Source organism: Pelobates fuscus, chromosome 4, assembly GCF_036172605.1.
Source record: "Pelobates fuscus isolate aPelFus1 chromosome 4, aPelFus1.pri, whole genome shotgun sequence".
NCBI classification, from domain to species: Eukaryota; Metazoa; Chordata; class Amphibia; order Anura; family Pelobatidae; genus Pelobates; species Pelobates fuscus.
Genome location: NC_086320.1, coordinates 339,433,322 through 339,453,422, shown reverse-complemented (window position 1 = coordinate 339,453,422; position 20,101 = coordinate 339,433,322). Strand labels below are relative to the sequence as shown.

The 20,101-nt window shown below is 38.8% G+C and overlaps 1 protein-coding gene across 1 annotated transcript; it reads left to right on the top strand.

Moving 5' to 3' along the window:
• Nucleotides 1-5,977: 5,977 nt before the first annotated feature.
• FZD1 (frizzled class receptor 1) lies at nucleotides 5,978-8,387 on the top strand. Its single transcript, XM_063452458.1, has one exon. The coding sequence runs from the start codon at nucleotides 6,159-6,161 to the stop codon at nucleotides 7,872-7,874; it is 1,716 nt and encodes a 571-aa protein (XP_063308528.1). The 5' UTR covers nucleotides 5,978-6,158; the 3' UTR covers nucleotides 7,875-8,387.
• The last annotated feature ends 11,714 nt before the right edge of the window (nucleotides 8,388-20,101 follow it).

The window sequence follows — 20,101 nt, the reverse complement described above, 5'->3', positions numbered from 1 at the left end:
AAAACAGATTGAGAATGCAGATAAGGAAGAGGGTCAATGGCAACACAAAGATCTCCATGGGATGTACCACTGACAGATAGTGAATGTGGCTCACATGACTAAATCCTAACAGTGGTTGCAAAAAGCAGGACTGAATAATTAGCTGGTGCAAGATGTTAGCAAGAACAGTAAACATGAAGAGGCCCAACCAAGTTGGTGGGATTGTGTACCAAAACAGCTGCACAAAATATGGACTGGACCTACTAGACGGGAGGAACCACAAATCGTGGTTGACCAGGGCTAAGATCCTGTGAGACTTCAAGATCAGACAGACAAGAAATTACTGGCCCACCAATCAGACATCATGGTGGTTGACAAGGAAAGTCAGAATGCAGCAGAGGTGGATGTGGCAAAGCCCACTGGTCATAAAATCAAGAAGAAGGAACATACAGTGGACAAATACCAAGGGCTAATAGAGGAGCTAGAACAAAAATTAGGAAAGAGAAGGCAGTAGCAGTACCAGTTCTGATAGGAGCACTCGGGGCAGTTACCCCAAATTGGGAGAGTGGCTTCAGCAAAACCTAGGTGGGACATGTGAGATCTCTTCTCTGTCCAGAAGAGTGCTGTTCTCTAAACCGTTAAATACTGCACAGGACCCTTAGACTTCCAGGGCTCTGGTAGACTGAAGAATGAGGAGTACACAAAAATACCACTGGAGCGTTATATATATTATTTATACTAATAAATTAACTCAAACATTGTTATTTTGGAATAATAGGAAGTGCGTCCCTCCTTCTATTTCATATGTGCTAATGTGGACTTTGGCAACAGAGTATACTAAAAGGATAGAGAGTAAAAAGGTGATCGTGACCACAACCAGTCATGCCATGTGGGAATAAGGGAGACCTCTTTGTTGGTCTCTTCTTTATAACAGTAGTCCTCTGGAACTCCAAACTAATAAACTATCACTGCTCACCAACTATATGAGATTGTGAAGGAAAGAGTAGAAGGTGGCAACCAACCTGAATTGTTACCGAATTACAGAATTAATACCCATCACTGCACTTTATGTGACAAGATAAGAAAGAGCATTCTGATTGTCCCCTTCTAGTCATTAAGGTATAATGGAACGCACTCTTGATTTTTTATGTTGTCTTCAACATGACTTGTTGCTTGTGAGGATGGGAAGGTGTCAACATTACAGTACTCTCCTGCTAGGTCAGGAATCCCAAGGAGATGTATTTTTTTTTTTTTTTTGATGCAGGGCTTACGGGAAGCTTATGCAGCAAGCAGCCTTTTTTATTTATTTAAAAATGGATTTTGGTAAACATTGAAAGTGCAATTTCTAGTCTAATTCCAATATTATTTCCAAATATAGCCTTTAGATGCACAGTCTGTGCATAGAATATAACTCCCATAGTATAAAACCATAGGGAGCTCATTCAATACTTTATTTAAATGTGAAGATGAATAAACATCACAGTTGTTTCTAAATTAACCATTTAAGTTTTAATAGTGATGTGCAATGGCTTAACAGCTTCTGTTAACCCTATCAATTCCAGTGGGGTACAGATTTCTTATTAGCTCTCTTAGTGCAGTAAGGGATAGATAGACATGTATAGAAAAGTTATCATTTTCTTTCATTAATATGATGCCACACACATGTACAGTCAGCACACACACATCACATCCAGCCAGCTCACCCCACACATAGCCAGCACACACCACACATCACATGCAGCCAGCACACTCATACATCACATGCAACCAGCACACTCACACATCACATGCAGCCAGCACACTCACACATCACATGCAGCCAGCACACTCACACATCACATACAGCCAGCACACACCACATACATCACATACAGCCAGCACACACCACATACATCACATACAGCCAGCACACACCACATACATCACATAGAGCCAGCACACACCACACACACATCACATACAGCCAGCTCACCCCACACATCACATACAGCCAGCACACACCACACACATCACATACAGCCAGCACACACCACACACATCACATACAGCCAGCACACTCATACATCACATACAGCCAGCACACACCCCCACACATCACATACAGCCAGCACACACCACACACATCACATACAGCCAGCACACACCACACACACCACATACAGCCAGCACACACCAGACACATCACATCCAGCCAACTCACCCTACACATCACATACCACACACATCACATACATCCAGCACACACATCACATCCAGTCAGCACACTCATACATCACATCCTGCCAGCACACACCACATACATCACATACAGCAAGCACACACCACACACATCACATACAGCCATCACACACCACACACACACACACACACACATGACACACCACACACACACACACATCACATACAGCCATCACACACCACACACACACATCACATACAGCCAGCACACACCACACACACACATCACATACAGCTAGCTAACCACACACATCACATACAGCCAGCATACACCAAACACATGCTACATCCAGTCAGCTCACACACATCACATAAAGCCAGCACACACACATTACACACGGCTGGTGTTTTGGAGCTGATTTAAAGGGTAACATTAAGTATTGAGCCCTAATATATAATGCAGAGGTGAAGTTCAATTCCCATGATGTTCAGTCAGTCCTAAGGGCTAACTGAACATCACGGAAATTGTATATCACTTACATTAAGACTTCTCTGTGGAACTCCCTTCCATTCTCAGTTAGACTTTCAGACTCCATTCCTTCCCCCCAAAAAAAATCATTGAAAACTCACTTCTTCAGGAAAGCACATCATATAAACTATTACTAGCCACCTCCCCCTCACTATCCCCCACCCTCGCACTATGTCTTCAGTGAATACTATTCTAGCTCTTTAGTGTTAAACCCTACCCTTACCTTTGTGTCACTATGGAACATGGGGGGTGGTTGCACTCACCTGAACATGCTTAAATGGGGTGCTGCTGGGGGCCATATTATACAATAAACAATACACAAGATCCAGCGCACTCTCCTATCTACTAAACAGCAACTTCAATATTGACAGATTTTATTAGTTTTTAAAAGGTTTTGTTTAAAAACACCTTATCTAGGCAAAAAATAATGGGGATTTAGTTACATTATATGATCATACATTGCATAAGCCTGCCACAACGTCAATGTACCCCATCTTTGGCAGGTCCTACTCTCACAGTCTAATGTCTGCTCTTATGAGATTAACCCACTTACTTGGGGAAAAAATTCCATCTGAGGCTCTCTGCAGTACAAGACTAAATAGGGACCTGAGATGAGGCACCTGTGACAGGGAGGGGTGCAAAACCAAGGAGTTGGCTAGACTCCCAAATATATATATATATGGAACATAGCATGTAAACTCATTGAGCACGGCCCTCAACCCCTCTGTTTCTGTGTGTCCAACTCGTCCGGCTACAATTACATGTTTGTTTGTCCACCCATTATACAGCGCTCCGGAATTTAAATATTAATAACAAATGTTATTTATTATTATTATTTTAGGTCAGGTTTTAGGTACCCAATACCTTTCCCATAAGTTCTCTTTCTATGTCTTCCTAGCCTATGCTGTTATATTGCCTTATCTCCCTAGCCAACCTCCACAGTTACGTCTCTTCAACCCACCACTCCCCATCACAGCTATTTCAGTTTTCAACCATAGTTGTATGAATGGCTTGTTGGTGAGTGCTCAGGGTGGCACTGTGCCTTCCTTCTCAGCCTTAGCATTCATTGCACTTTGTGGCTGTCAGTCGTGTCAAATCCTTTCTTACTTCAGTATATTGCTACCAATATATTGCTCCAATATATTGGATTATTAATGCTGAGCATGAAAGCACACCACTGTCCTGGACACTCACTGCTTGGCCAGCTTACAGCAGCTCTTGTGGACAATCAAACAGTTGGAGACGCGCCAACGGATTTCAAAACTTTGTCCTTAAAGAGACACTAAACTGCCAAAATAAATAAAAATCACTGTTTAGTAGATACACACCATTTGAAACCTGCATGCCTTTAATTATGCATTTATTTAATTGGGAGTATATCTAAAGACAACTTGCAAAAGTTGCAGATCTATCGTCCGAAAACTTTGCAAGCGTCCCCCTACTTTCCCAGGCAGACTTTCTGTGGCTGTCCAATCACAGACTTCCCAATGCAGCTCAATGGCAGGTGCTCTGGGCAATTGCTGCCTCTTGAGTTTGAGTTTATTGAGCTGGATGGATTGGCAGCCAGTAGGTGTAACAAGGTTAATTCACTAAAAGTACCAACTTCTTTTGATATTTACACTTTTTGTAAAATGAAAAAAGAGGATACACTCCTGTTTCAGAAAGCACTTCAGGAAGCTGAAGTGCTTTAGATGTCCCTTTAAACTTGAAATTCACTTTGAATTTCTGACAATAGACACTTTAGTAAATTAGCTTTGTAGTGCCAATTTCACTTGAATAAAGTTAGAAAGAAAAGGGATACTCTTTTAGGTCCTAAAGTAGTTCAGCAACTGAAGTGATTTAGGGGTTTGGAGAGTACCCTTAAAGGACCACTATAGGCACCCAGACTTAATGAAGTGGTCTGGGTGCCAGGTCCCTCTAGGATTAACCCTTTCTGCTGTAAACATAGCAGTTTCAGGGAAACTGCTAAGTTTACATATGGTAAATCCAGCCTCTAGTGGCTGTCTCATTGACAGCCGCTAGAGGTGCTTCCGCGCTTCTCACTGTGATTTTCACAGTGAGAAGACACCAGCGTCTATAGGAAAGCATTGAGAATGCTTTCTTATGGACTGGCTGAATGCGCGGAAGAAGAGGGAGGAGATTCTCCAGCACCGAGGTAGCCCAGCGCTGGAGAAAGGTAACTGTTTAACCCCTTCCTCTCCATCCAGCCTGGCGGGAGGGGGACCCTGAGGGTGGGGGCACCCTCAGGGCACTATAGTGCCAGGAAAACAATGTATGTTTTCCTGGCACTATAGTGGTCCTTTAATTTGCAGAATAATTATGTGAAAGGCTGCCACACATACCATCGTTGCTTTTCTTCATAATTACAGTCCAGATTTGTATCCAATTTTTGTTAGTGTAAATTGATTCACATAAGGTCATACCTAGGTAAACTGCTCTGATATTGCCCAGACACTTTACAGTCTATTGCAAATAATCCTGAGAATGTTGGAATTAGGAATAAATTGATTATCTTTTCTAATAATCAAGTTTTTTTTTCTTCTACCGAATGCTTTACGTTTTGTATATAAAGAGTGATGTCAGTGCTGGTGCAGGATTCTACTGTGGGGCAATCACCATGGAAACAAGAGAATGCCCCTGCGAATTGCTCCACTTTTGGAGTGTTGAATCTGCACACACTAATCGGCACTATCCTGCCACATAGCACGGCTATCTCACAGGGACCTGATTAAGAGGGCGATGCGTGGATTGTTTTCCAGTTTCCTGATTCGCTGTATCCATGGATTTCGATAAATAATAAAATAATAAAAGTTTGGGCGAGCTGTCACAGAACACTTGTGACACTGAGGATTCCATTAGCAGATAAGTTTGTATTGGTTTCAAGGCTCCTCCCTCTGGGTGAAGAGGCGGGCAGCGGGGAGCCTGGAAACCGCCCTAAAATCAGTTGAAGGATTGACACAAATGGTCAGAGTGAGGGAGAGGGGGAGCTGCTGGGGTGTTTGGGGGGAGCTGCTAGAAGTGAGGGGAGGGCTCCTGGGAGTGGGAGGAGCTACTGGAATTTTGGGGAAGGTACTAGGATTGGGGGGAGAGGGGGACTGCCTGCACTGGGGACTGCCTATTTGGAGTGGGGAGGGCAGAGCTACTTTCAGTGGGGGGAGCTGCTGGAAGTTGGGGGGAGTCACTAGGATTGGGGAGGGAGCTGCTGGGAGTGGAGAGTTGCTGAGAGTGGGGGGAGCTATTAGGATTGGGGAGGGAGATGCTGGGAGTGGTGCTGTGCTGCCCCTCCTGTCTCCTCACACTCACTCTGCACCTGGGGAGGGGGAACAAGGAGCACTGAGAGAGGGACAGCCTGTAGATTAGGGGAAGAAGGAGAGGCCCTGGGAGTGAGCTACTTATTGAGCCAGGACTTGCGTGAGTGATCAGAGCAGCCTGGACCAGCCCCCTGTCTTAGTCTTCATGCTGCACACAGTCCATGGCCAGGGATCCGACAGGGGCAGCTGGCAGCATGGCACAGCCCGGGCTCCACACAGGGCTCTCCTCTAAACTTTACAGCCTCTTGCCTCCCCTGCTGCTCCTGCAGGTCTGGGGCTGGCTGCCGGCGGCCGGACAGTATAACGGCGAGAAGGGCATCTCCATCCCGGACCATGGCTACTGCCAGCCTATCTCCATCCCTCTGTGCACGGATATCGCCTACAACCAGACCATCATGCCCAATCTCCTGGGGCACACCAACCAGGAGGACGCGGGGCTGGAGGTCCACCAGTTCTACCCCCTGGTGAAGGTGCACTGCTCCCCGGAGCTGAAGTTCTTCCTGTGCTCCATGTATGCCCCGGTGTGCACGGTTCTGGAGCAGGCTCTGCCCCCCTGCCGGTCTCTGTGTGACCGTGCCCGGCAAGGCTGCGAGGCTCTCATGAACAAGTTTGGCTTCCAGTGGCCGGAGACCCTACGCTGCGAGAAGTTCCCGGTCAACGGGGCAGGAGAGCTGTGCGTGGGGCAGAACACCACCGAGAACAGCACCCCCACACCGGTCCTGACCGAGCTCTGGACCAGCCACCCCAACATCAGGACCCCTTACCGGGACAAGTTCTCCTGCCCCCGGGCTCTCAAGGTCCCAGCCTATGTCAACTACCACTTCCTGGGGGAGAAGGACTGTGGAGCCCCTTGTGAGGTAAACAAGGTCCACGGGGTCATGTACTTTGCACAGGAAGAACTACGCTTCTCCCGCATCTGGATTGGGATCTGGTCGGTTCTGTGCTGTGCCTCCACCCTCTTCACCGTGCTCACCTACCTGGTGGACATGAAGCGCTTCAGCTACCCAGAGAGACCCATCATCTTCCTCTCTGGTTGTTACACCATGGTGGCCATAGCCTATATAGCTGGCTTCCTCCTAGAGGACAAGGTGGTGTGCAATGACAGGTTTGCTGAGGATGGCTACAAAACTGTGACCCAGGGCACTAAGAAAGAGGGATGCACTTTCCTGTTCATGATGCTCTACTTCTTTAGCATGGCCAGCTCCATCTGGTGGGTCATCTTGTCCCTCACGTGGTTCCTGGCAGCAGGCATGAAGTGGGGGCATGAGGCCATAGAAGCCAACTCTCAGTACTTCCACTTGGCAGCATGGGCAGTGCCAGCCATCAAGACCATCACCATTTTGGCTGTGGGACAGGTGGACGGGGATGTCCTCAGTGGGGTGTGCTTTGTTGGCATCAATAATGTGGATTCTCTGCGTGGATTTGTCCTGGCCCCACTTTTTGTTTACCTGTTTATAGGCACTTCTTTCCTCCTGGCTGGGTTTGTGTCCCTCTTCAGGATTAGAACCATCATGAAACACGATGGAACCAAAACTGAGAAGCTTGAGAAGCTCATGGTGAGAATAGGGATCTTCAGTGTTCTATACACAGTTCCAGCCACCATTGTCATCGCTTGCTATTTCTATGAACAAGCCTTTAGGGAACAATGGGAGAAAAGCTGGGTTAGCCAAAGCTGCAAGACTTATGCCATACCATGCCCAAGTACCCATCACCCACCCATGACTCCGGATTTCACCGTCTTCATGATTAAATATCTCATGACCTTGATTGTGGGCATAACTTCTGGATTTTGGATCTGGTCTGGTAAAACTCTTAATTCCTGGAGAAAGTTCTACACGAGACTTACAAACAGTAAACAAGGAGAAACTACAGTGTGATCTTAGCACATGATGTACACTGTATGTTTTGGGCTCTTTTTGTAAATAAGAAGTGTAACATTTTGTAAGTATATTTTGTATTTAAATGACAACAGATCATACCTTTTTATGGTAGGAATGTTCTAACTAATGTTGTGATTTTAAGGTTTATTTACCTTAAACTCCTTTTTTATTATTATTATTATTATTATTATTATTATTATTATTATTATTATTCACAATGCCATCTGCTTGAGGATAAATGCTTTGGGGAAAAATCTTTAGAAATAAGAACTTTATAGCACTTGTAACAGGCTTTATCTTTATGCTTTAATAAAATACCTCGCTATTGCCTCACTTCTCTCCCTCCCACCAGCATAGAAAATCCAGACCATTTTTCCCCAAACAATACAGAGCAGGTTTTTTTTTTATTCAAAATTTGTAAAGAAGGATTGTCTCCTGCAATCAATGCCTCCCCTCTGCATTTAAAGCGTTAATTTTCTAGATATTTTTTTTCTTCATACACCCTTGCTAGCTTCCAGTGTATGTGTGTGTGTGTGTATATATATATATATATATATATATATATATATATATATATATATATATATATATATACACAGAAATAATAATATATATATATATATATATATATATTTATTTTTAATTTCTGTCATTTAGGCTACCCTTTTACTAAAGAATACTGATTCTAAGCAGGCTATAGACTCCAGGGATAAAAGGGCGATTCATTATCAGAATATTTGAAGTTTGAAAATTTAAAAAAAACTTTGAGATGTGACTCTTTATTGAAGAACGTATTATGAAGAAAAGTTTAAAAATGTATAGGTGTCAGAATGGCTCTTTTAAAGGGATTTATTCAACAATCAGGGGATTAAGATGAACTGAAACCTAAATCTGTAAAATTTACACCAAAACAGTCAGGTTGCAAATAACTTTGTTTTTCCAAATCCAATTTATTTGTGGGAAAATTTTGCGAATTAAGTTTACAATTAACCACGATATTTACCAAAGGGTATCCAACATCTGATTGGTCTATTGTAGCATCTTTGGTATAGCATCCCATTATAGGGTAAAGATATGAACTGATTCTAAGCTCATATAGGGCCTACTCATAGGAAGGCAAAAGTGCATCAATTTTGGGACCAAGTCATGATCAGAAAAAACATCCAATTGGTTTCTCTAGTAAGTACTCCTGTATTTAGCACTTTCCATTATAGTTATTTGAATTGTTTCAGCCTTTGCTACATATGGCCAATAGACTCACTCATGCAACTTTCTTTTCATAGGTTATTTTAACCCTTTGAGATGCCAGATCATATGGTGATGTGATATATCAATTTATGTGGCATTCTATAGAGTATTTTTTTTTCTATGTCAATGGCTTCTTTTATAGTTAAATTATTGAAAAACAATTGCAGAGTATCTAATTTACCAAACAGTCTTCCCTGGCTAAATAACCAGGTTTGCTGGGATAGGATTGGCAATGGGTTAATTTAGAATCTTTTTTTTTTCAATCCATCTTACAAAACACTAAAGCAATGCATTATTTTAAACCCATTCTTTCCTGCATACTGATGTGGGGTGTGTACCAATATAATTTTTTTTACTGTTTTTAACATTTGTTTTTATGCATAGATTGGGTTCTGCGTGCAAAATTTCCCAAATAAACATAATTTAATATAATACATTTTTTTTTTACTATTAAGCTGCTGCATCCCCCACACCGCAAAAATGTATAAAATCAAGGCAAAATATTGTTATGTAGTCTTCCTGCCACAATTAATTCATAATAATAACATGTTAAAGGAAAACTTAAATCCCAGCTGATTGTAACCAATTATTTTTTGTTAGTTCACACATTGGGGAGGCAGTAAACATTTTTATGTTGATTTTTTTTTTTTTTAATAATACACCTTTTTACGTTTTTGTTTTTATATATAAATATATATATATATATATATTAACATTATCACACAAGCCAATTGTGATTTATTGGTCATGAGATTTCAACAAGTATTTTACTATTTCTTGATTTATTTTCTTATGTATATTTTAAATGCATTGTAAATTGAATATGTTTTTTGTTGGTTTTTTTTCTCGAGAGAGAGAGAAGTATGCATTTATTTCATTTTGCCTTTCACAAGATCGTTTATATTTATAGAGAAATAGTTTATATATACATATCATTTTTTTTATTTCTTTGCAATAAATACAAAATCAAGGACTGGTTTATTTTTTTTTATTATTATTTTTGCTATGTTTTTGATCTGTGTTTAAATCTTATAATTTTCATAATGGTTAATGAGTCAGTAGAAGCCCTGTCATTGCAGAACTGATGGGTTACATTATTTGCTTTTTTTGTTTGTTTTTTGTTTACTTGATCTTTAATCTCAAACATTTACATTATTGCACGTGTTTCTTTAACATATACAAAACCACGAAAAGGTTAATCACCCCCATTCAAAATAATAATAATTGACTTCAAGATGGTTTAGAAAAAGGAGAACTGGTAGTTAACCATTTGAGCGCCTGTAGCGTGTGCAAATTGCTTCACTCACTTTATTCCCAAAGGTTACATTTTCTATTTATTTTTTTTGCAACCAAATGGTTTGCAATGCTGTATCTACTATCTATCTATCTATCTATCTATCTAATATATATGTTCAGCAGGTTCATTTTATTCTGAATACTATATACATTAGAAATTGTGGTTTATCAGAATTTTCTATACATTTTTATTTATTTATTTACTATATTTAGTTTCCCCCCTTCTTATGGACAACTCATATTTAGTTTACAATATTGTATGTTTGCGAAGGGAACGAGTAGATTAACAAGGTGAGCATAACCTAACTAAAACAAACCCACAAAGAGATGACCATTTTATAAACAAAAGCATAGCTTAGTTTTATTTCATATATTAACCTTTTATCTATCTGAGAGCTTGTGATTTCTACTTTCAAGGTAGTAGGACATACATTTTCTATATTGCCTTATCTACACAGATAAACATTGCTTAACCCCTTAAGGACCAAACTTCTGGAATAAAAGGGAATCATGACATGTCACACATGTCATGTGTCCTTAAGGGGTTAAAATAAACAATTCCTCCAGCCATTGTGAAAACGGGCAGTTTCATTTAAACTTTGTTTGCTACATTTTATTCAGTTCTGGGTTAGACAATGGACAGAGTAAAGGTTAAAAGTGCACATCCTTTTTTTAACATTTAAAAGAGCATTTTAAGCAATGCATGGCATATAATCTGACTCGTTTGGATTCGATTTCACAATATAAATGCATGGCATATATCATTTTTTAAATCACTTAAAGAAATTTGTCACAATCTGACTTCGACCATTTCGTGTGCTGCAGGTTTGATAATCTTATTATGCTGAAATATGAAGGGTATAGTTATTGCTGCCTTTAAATGTGTCTTTGTATCTTTAATTTCTCTTGGAATTATAAAAGGAAATTTGGCTTGAAAAGGTTAGCATCGATGGCATGCATTCCTCCTACTTATAGCAAGGTCTTACAAAATATTGGGCCAAAGCACACTGTGCAAGAAAATGATGGCGCCTCATGCATATTTACTTGTGTATTCATTTCTTAATTTCATACTCTGTCCTCTAGGGCGTAATCCTGATAGAGCATTAGGATACCCCCCTATCAACATGTTATTAACCAATTAACAATCATACTCTGTGCTGTGTTCCCAATGTTATTCTGAAAACCTAGTGTGGCTAAATTCAGAGCAGTAGGGTTGTCAATCACGACAATATATATATTTATAAATATATTGTCTAAGAAGAAACACCATTTAATTCACAATGCTAATTGAAAAGAGGTTCTGCACCAACTTCCTTAAAAAAACTGCACTGTAATAATGAGATATATTATTAAATGCAAAGCATTGTTTTCAGCTTAAGTTATTTTCTCTAAAAGCTACATTTGGTGCCTGCTACTTTGAGCCTCTGAGCCAGTTCAGCAGAACACAGACAAACCATATTTTCAGGGAACTACTTGGCACTTTTCTTAATTGTTTAATTCATGGCTTGAGAAATCCTCAGGAGACGAGGAGCTATGCTTCCCTAGAAATATTGCTACTGGTTATCAATCCTTTGAAGTTCTATATCTATATATATATATATACATATATATATATATTAATTTCTGAATACATCTTTTCCTTTACCTCCCAAAAATCTGACTGATTTCTGTTTATGCCTACATACTAATTCTACAAATTCTCATCATGCCCTAGTTTAACTGTAGGTGCTTGCTAATGCGTTACACAATTTGACGAGCCTTGTTTACATTTTGCTTCAAACAATTCTATGGAATTTTAGGAGATTATGAAATCCCTGGCTGTAGTCACATATGCGTAAATATTTATTTTATCCTTTTTTAAGATGTTCTGGTCACCTATCATTTCGAAATTTGTCTTTGTGTTTTGTTTCTAGTAAATTGTGCTATCAGATTTGAAAAACATGTGTCTCACAAGTCAAGTCACAGAAAGGATGACAGCATTTAACCACATTTCCCAGACAAAGCCATTAATTTGTCCTGCAAACAAGGCCATATGCTTTGTGTCTTGCATGAAATTCCTTTGTCGAGTATGTCAAAGGTGGAATAATTTGACACATCTTTAGAAACTCCTAATGAGAGAAGATTCTAAAATAAGGAGCAAATAACTGATTCAGTATTGTGGGATGGTCTCATAGTATTGTTAATCTTGTTTTGATTTTTAAATTTATTTAATTAATATATATATAGATAGAGAGAGAGAGAGAGAGAGAGAGAACAAATAACAAACATGGGGAGGAGAAAAATGAAAAGGTAAACAGAGTAAAGTAAAATGTACTAAGCAAAATAAAATACTGTGTAATCATTACAACACACATTACAACATAGCTAATTTGTTTCTTTAATAAGTCACTCCCTAAAGTTATGTTATTTTTTTTATCTGCTTGCTGGTTCTAGGAGCAAAACTGTTGTTTGTAATTCTTAACTCGTGTAAACCTTTATTTATGAAAGTGAAGCGCATGCGCAAACCAATATTAAATTAGAAGAGGCGCAGTGATTTTCCCTGCATAACTCCACTTGTAATTTTCGAAAAACTATTTTGGAAGCATTGACGGGTTTGGAATCACAAGATCGCCATTAGGTAGCGCTCTGACTGTTTTACTACTATAGTTTACATTATGCTTCGCTAGCTTTTTGCCTCCAATTCTTTTTTTTTTTACTGAGGCTCATGGGAGTTGTTCAATAATAGAACATTGGCTATGTTTTCCCTTGCTGAGATAAAATGAACAAATAAACATATCATGACATATACACATATGGTTGTAATCTTTTGGGGTGATATAAAACATATGCAAGATGTTACTAAACAGATATAGTATTTATTAGATAAGTATTTTATTATATACCCTACATTAAGTCTTTTTAATTCTCTATTTACTTATTCACTGATAAGATTAATTTTGACTTTAACGTTTAAAACATGTGACAAACATTAAATTAATTTAATTAATTTTCTCTTAGTAAAACCAGGCAAGGTGATTAATGTTTTTTCAAATGCTGGCAATTACTAGGCTATGAGGGATTTTTTCCCCCTTAAAAAATGTAAGTTAAATTAACAATACGACATGCCAAGCCCCAATCTAGTAAGGTAGTTTTCCTGTGTATATTCAGTGCCATGTCTAACATTTTTATTCATAATAGAATTATATTAATATTCTAGTTAATGCTATTGTATATTATATTTTTAAGTGATTTTGAAGGTAGACTTTCTTTTAAAGATGAATCATCATTTCACCACATTTTTAGTATATGTGCTTATAGTTAACACATATGCAAGGTCTAAAAATCTAAAGTTAAATGCAGAAATACACATTGCTCTATTATGGAACTGTGTGCCTCCATCTTGACTCCCGATCAGTCTTTGTTATAATCTCTCCCCTTTTCCACCACTGAGCAAAGTATATATGGAGTTGGAATATCTCCTTTCTGTTTCTCCTTCTCGAATGGAATGTGTGCCTTGTCTGTGCCAAGCTGGATGTGGAAGCCAAGTTCTTTAGTAGACAGAATAAAAGAGAGCATCACATGAAAAAAATAACACAGATTATGGGTGATTTTCAGTATTTTATACAATGGTGTAATTTATATAGAAGTGATGGTTCTCCTTTAATTACTACCTTATTGCACCTTTTACTGTGATATCGCAGCCTGTCACAGATTTAACAGCTTTTACAGTACTTTACATAATCCAGCAGATTATCAATCCAAATTATTATAGCAATATGGAAACATTACAAGAGTTTTAATCTTTATACCAGAACTAGGATATTGGGTAATTTTACGCCAAAGTAGCCATACTGGAAAATAATCAAACTCAGCTGCTTTTGCACATCCTTTGCATTACCTGGTTAATTCTCCATAATTCCTGATTTTGTGGAAACCCCTATGTGTGAGTTGGACAGCTATATATGTAAAATAATAATATCAAAATATTTAGGACATGAAGGATTCATTTATATTTCTCTAAAATTCAGTTTACCCAACAAACTGCTGCATACTTAATCGATATAGTGACAAAAAAATTTGAGTTGAGCCAAAAACTAAATTGGAAAAATGTGTGATTCCCTGTCAATTCGTGGTTTAGTATATAACCCTATGTGTTACTCACAATGTACAATGCTGCTCCGTTGCCTGGTATATGGATGGGCCTTGTAGTGGGATATTTGCAGTCTGTGTAAAGCCCTTTGCAATGCAGATAATGGTTTATAATATTTACTGTATGTGTACACAAATGGCCACATCAAATTAAATTGTTTATTTTGCAGAACATTTAGGAATCGGCAAGGAAGATGCTGTAATTTTGAGAGTGAAAATATCAAGAAATATGGTATTTTATCATTTTAGATTACTTTTTAGTTTACTTTTTGTATGTTCTAAAACATGCATTTGTGCACTATTTGTTTCCTGACATTGTCAAAGGAATTGCAAGATGAAAGGGACACTAGCAACCAGAACCACAACAGCTTCTCGTTCTGGAGTCTATAGCCTGTCTCTGCAGGCTTTTTAATGTAAACACTGCCTTTTCAGAGAAAAGCCAATGTTTACATTACTGCCTAGGAAGTCATCTAGTGACAACCACTTAGACGGCAACTTGAGGTGCTTCTTAGTCCAGTGTGCACTGGCGTTCAGCGTCTCCGTTCCCTGCATAGAGACACTAAACATTTCCCTTAGAGATGCATTGATTTAAGAACCATTGATTTAATGCATCTCTATGAGGAGATGCTGATTGACACAGTGCAGTGTTTTGCTTATGGGAAAGCAATGAATTGGCTGAGATCATCAAGACTGATTATCTCAGCCATGAAAGCGGAGCCAGCCGCAGTGAGACCAGCCCGGGATGGGAGAAAAGGTGAGTAAAAACACCTTTTCAGCTCAATCTAAGTGGGTCCGGAGACCTAAACTGCCATATCAGGATTATGGTGTCTGGGATACATGTTTGTATTCCTGACACTATGGTGATCACTGAAGGAAGAGATATATTCTCAGTGTTTTACAAACCACATTTTTCATGCCAAGTATAAACAAATACATGTATGCGGGTGAAGAGACTATTGAGTTACTTACATCAGAAAATGGATATGTGCAGAGATATTTTGCCTAAATGGAAACAACTTGAGGACACATTTGTATGTTTATTAGCAATCAAATATCACATGATATCAAAAGGAAAGAATTTTTTATGGAATCTATGATTTCTCTAGCAATCACAATGTTGCTAGAATATGACATTTAATAAAAACCATCACTATCCAGTAGGGTATTTACTATCATATTTACATACCCTTCTATTTAACTAATATGTGTGTGAGGTCAACAAAATAAAAATAAATGCAGAAATCTGCTCTGTTTTACCCTTGGACTGTCTCCCCGTTTGTCACTGTTATAAGGTCTGCCCTTTGCAACTGTCAGCCAACATAGGAAGGACAACAATATTTATTATGTTATATCTCCTTCAGTACAGTATGTGGCCTGGCTTGTGATGTCATCTGCTAATTTGTTTTTTTAATACATGTATTTAAAAAGAGCATCATATGGAAAATGATTAGCACCAGTTACAGGGGATTTTCAGCATTAAGTTCAATGGTGTAAGATATTAACAACCTTCCATAGATCTGTTTTTGCGATTCAACCAAAAGAAGGCAAAATACGAAGTTCCAAATTATTTTTAATTATACCACAAGCAGGGAGGTAATTCAGGTGTTTATTTACGAGAAAAACAAATGATCTCCTTCAAGGGCCAAAATTCTCCTGGACACTTGTGGATTATTCACTATAGTAAGATTTGTCAGTAATTCAAAGTGGTTTCAAAGTGAATTTCCAAATAAGGTCAAAGTAGGAAGCGTGGCTGACTTGTAGAATGTTTCCAGTTCATCTATTTTCTTCACTTTTCATTGATTCAATGCACCTCTATGTGAAGATGCTGATTGGTGCAGTGCGTACGTTTTGTTGCGCATGCTCAATAGCCTCCTAATGCTTTCCTATGGGGAAAGCATAGGATTGGTTGAGATCATCAAGATTGTTGATCTCAGCCATGGAAGTGGGGCCAGCCATGGCAAAACCAGAATGACGATTGAGAAAAAAAATAAGCAAACTGCCTTTTAACCCCTTAAGGACACATGACGGAAATATTCCGTCATGATTCCCTTTTATTCCAGAAGTTGTGTCCTTAAGGTGTTAACTCTATTCAGAATGGGGCTAGACCAGGGATAGGCAACCTTCAACTCTCCAGATGTTGTGGACTACATCCCCCATAATGCTCTTACACACATAATGCTGGCAAAGCATCATGGGAGGTGTAGTCCAAAACATCTGGAGAGCCGAAGGTTGCCTATCCCTGGGCTAGACATTTAAATAAGTAGTCCAGCACTAGTGTTAGGAATACATGTGTTATTCCTAACACTACAGTGTTCCTTTAAATAATGATCAGCTGGTATTAATGACTCCTAATGTATGCCAAGAATACATTCCATCACAACATTACATGGCTGCTACCAGCGTGCACCATTGACAAGTGGCATAACGGATCAATTGTGAGTTCTAAGCCAGTTGGCTTGTTGGAATTTTTTGTTTTGTTACAAAAGCTCTTAGTCAGATTAAAAAAATAATAATAATTTAGCAATTAAATCTTTAAAATGCATGAATTAATGAAACACAGGTCCTTCTTTGACTTTCTATTAACCAAGGATATGTGGCGGAAGGCCTAGTTAAACCCTCATTCGACAAGCTCATGTGTACGGATTAATCTGTTTTCGAGCCATATTGTAAGGCAAGAGAGAAAGCCAGTCATCAGAACTTGGTTACTAAGGCTTCCAGGGATACGTTGCCCAATTCTTTGCAGGATCCAGACTACCATATTGTCTTGTTACAAGTGTGTCGTGGTTTTTTCCCATGAAGACCAGTTTCATGCACCTTCAATTAAGGTAAGTTTTATTCGGAGTAGTTTTGCTGATATATAATTTCCGGATAACTTGCCAAGAAATTATGCACCTTCTTTCCATGCCATTCCCCGGTCATGATTTTGGAATATGTTCTATTCAAGGTAAGTACAGTTTATATTTTCTCATCTGATTATCTTCTCATATTGCTGTTTATATCCCCATTAAATTTGAGGTCTGGGACTGGAAATCTGACAACTCCTTCTTCTAATATGGACTCTAAAATGTGAAATGTACAAAAATATATGTAGATTCACTTGGAGATGTAATGTGTACAATAATATGTAGACTCCATGGATTTTCTAAAATTTAGCTTTCCCTATCAGTTTATGGAATACATTTCTCCAGGGGGATTTAGGGGTGAACTGTCAGAAAACCTACGGTTTATTATGAGAAGGGGACTCGCACTGATTTTTTTGGAGGTATTCACTAAAAGAAACATTAAGCCTTTGCCTACCATACCTGCCAGTTAAAGAACAAAATATTGAGGTTAAACTCTAACACATAAAGCAAAAATGTGTACCTCTGAAGACCCTGCTGTGTCTTGTCAAGATGTCTCCACTTTGACTTTAGTGGGCACTTGAGTTTACACTTTAACTTATGAGTATCTCTTACAATATTTCAAGCTGAACTTGGCAATTACAATGCCAAATTTATTGAAGTGAATATCTGTTTAAATGTCCTATGACTAGCTTTACTCCAATAAACCAGTGAAATAGTACTTAACATGAATAAATATAGGTTTTTGTTATGAAGGAGGTAACTACAATTATTTTATACAAGGCTTGTTTATGAGTTTATTATTAAAGGATCACTAGAGGGTCAGGAACACAAACATGTATTCCTGACCCTTTAGTGCTAAAACCATTATCTAGGCCCCCTGGGCCCCTCATGCCTCCATAAATATAGCAAACTCTTACTGTATTCAAGCCTGATGTTGTAAATCTGCATGTTGTTTGCCTCAGAAGACAAGCAGTCTGCTGACATCATCAGAAGTGGTAGCCTGATCCAATCACAATGCTTCCCCATAGGATTGGCTGAGACTGACAAGGAGGCAGATCCAGCATGATTCAAACACAGCCCTGGCCAATCAGCATCTCCTGATAGAGATGAATTGAATCAATGAATCTTTATGAGGAAAGTTCAGTGTCTGCATGCAGAGGGAGGAGACACCGAATGTTTGGATGCATTTTAGGCAGCCATGACCCAGGAAGGATCTCTAACAGCTATCTGAGGAGTGGTCAGTGAAGTTATCACTAGGCTGTAATGTAAACACTGCATTTTCTCTGAAAAGACCGTGTTTACAGCAAAAAGCGTGAAGGTAATGATTCTACTCACCAGAACAAATTCAATAAGCTGTAGTTGTTCTGGTGACTATAGTGTCCCTTTAATGAAATATATATATATATACAGTACAAATTAGCAATTGACGTACTGTTCTGATTGCATATATGTACTCATGATAAAATTAAAATACAAATTACAAAAACTCTTGTGACTGCACAAGATGATGTTGTGTTGCACTTTCAGAAGCCGTAGATCTTGAGCTGTCTTTTGAACCTTAACGTGTGGTGATAAATTAAAATGAACTGAACCAAGGTTATTGAAAAAGCACAATGGCCCAATCTGCTGTGTAATCTGAAATCAGGGATAGTTTAAAGGTCATGGTTCCTGGAGTGGTGTGGCAGGATGGAGACCTCTGTTGACAGCTGTTATTTTTTATCAAAAATACAGGCCAGGAGGAAAAAGTATGACAATTGGTAAGGGAAAAAATAATAAGAAGATTGAAAATGGAAGCAATGGCCAAGGGAGACTAAACACAGGAGACATCAGAAGAACTGAGCCATGGTTTGACTGTGCAAGGGATTTTTATACAGTGATGTGATACATAGTTACAGTTATAAGAGGGTGAGGGAGCACTGCACAGTTACGTGGTTTAACGCACTGCCGTTCCCTAAAACATGAAACAATGTACTTTAAACAAAACAAAAAAATTATTACAAACAGCTTTCTTTAATTTCATAGCATTTTCTTCTTGTTTTTGTTGCAACCAACAGGGGTAATACTAACGTCTTCATTTATGAAGCGAATGCCACATTTTCAAAATGCTGGACAAGGAAGTGTGAATTATCTGCCCTAGCCACACATCCAGTAGGGGCAGTGCTTTTGGAAGCCAGGGACCTGTATTCACTGCTCGGAAATGGTTTAACACTGAATGGAGGAACAGTGCCAAAGGAGTCCAGGCAATGAGATGAAATGATTATAGTACCTACACAGTACCTACAGTATTCATTTGTCCCCTTAAGAACAGAGGCAATTGACCAAAACAAAACCTAGAGTTACACCCACACATATTATATATAATTTCTTCAGGAGAAATGGGGCTTTCATTACACATCAAAAAATTATATATGGAACACAATTTAATCTGAATAAAATCTAAAAAAAGTGTGAGACATTAAGAAATGTTGTTATTGTTCGGCATGGCATTGTAACTGTGAATGTCATAATACTGTTAGCCTTTACTGCAATAAAACACAAATATTTACATTCAGCGGTGTCTCACGAGTGCAACAGTAACCCCCATGTACAAATGTTATGGGACAGAAGTCATCATTAAAGTCTTAGGGATTTTTTGTAGATAAATAAATTGAAAGCTTTTTTTTTTAACAGTAGTGATGCATTTATTAAATCAAGGCCAATGTCAGGAAA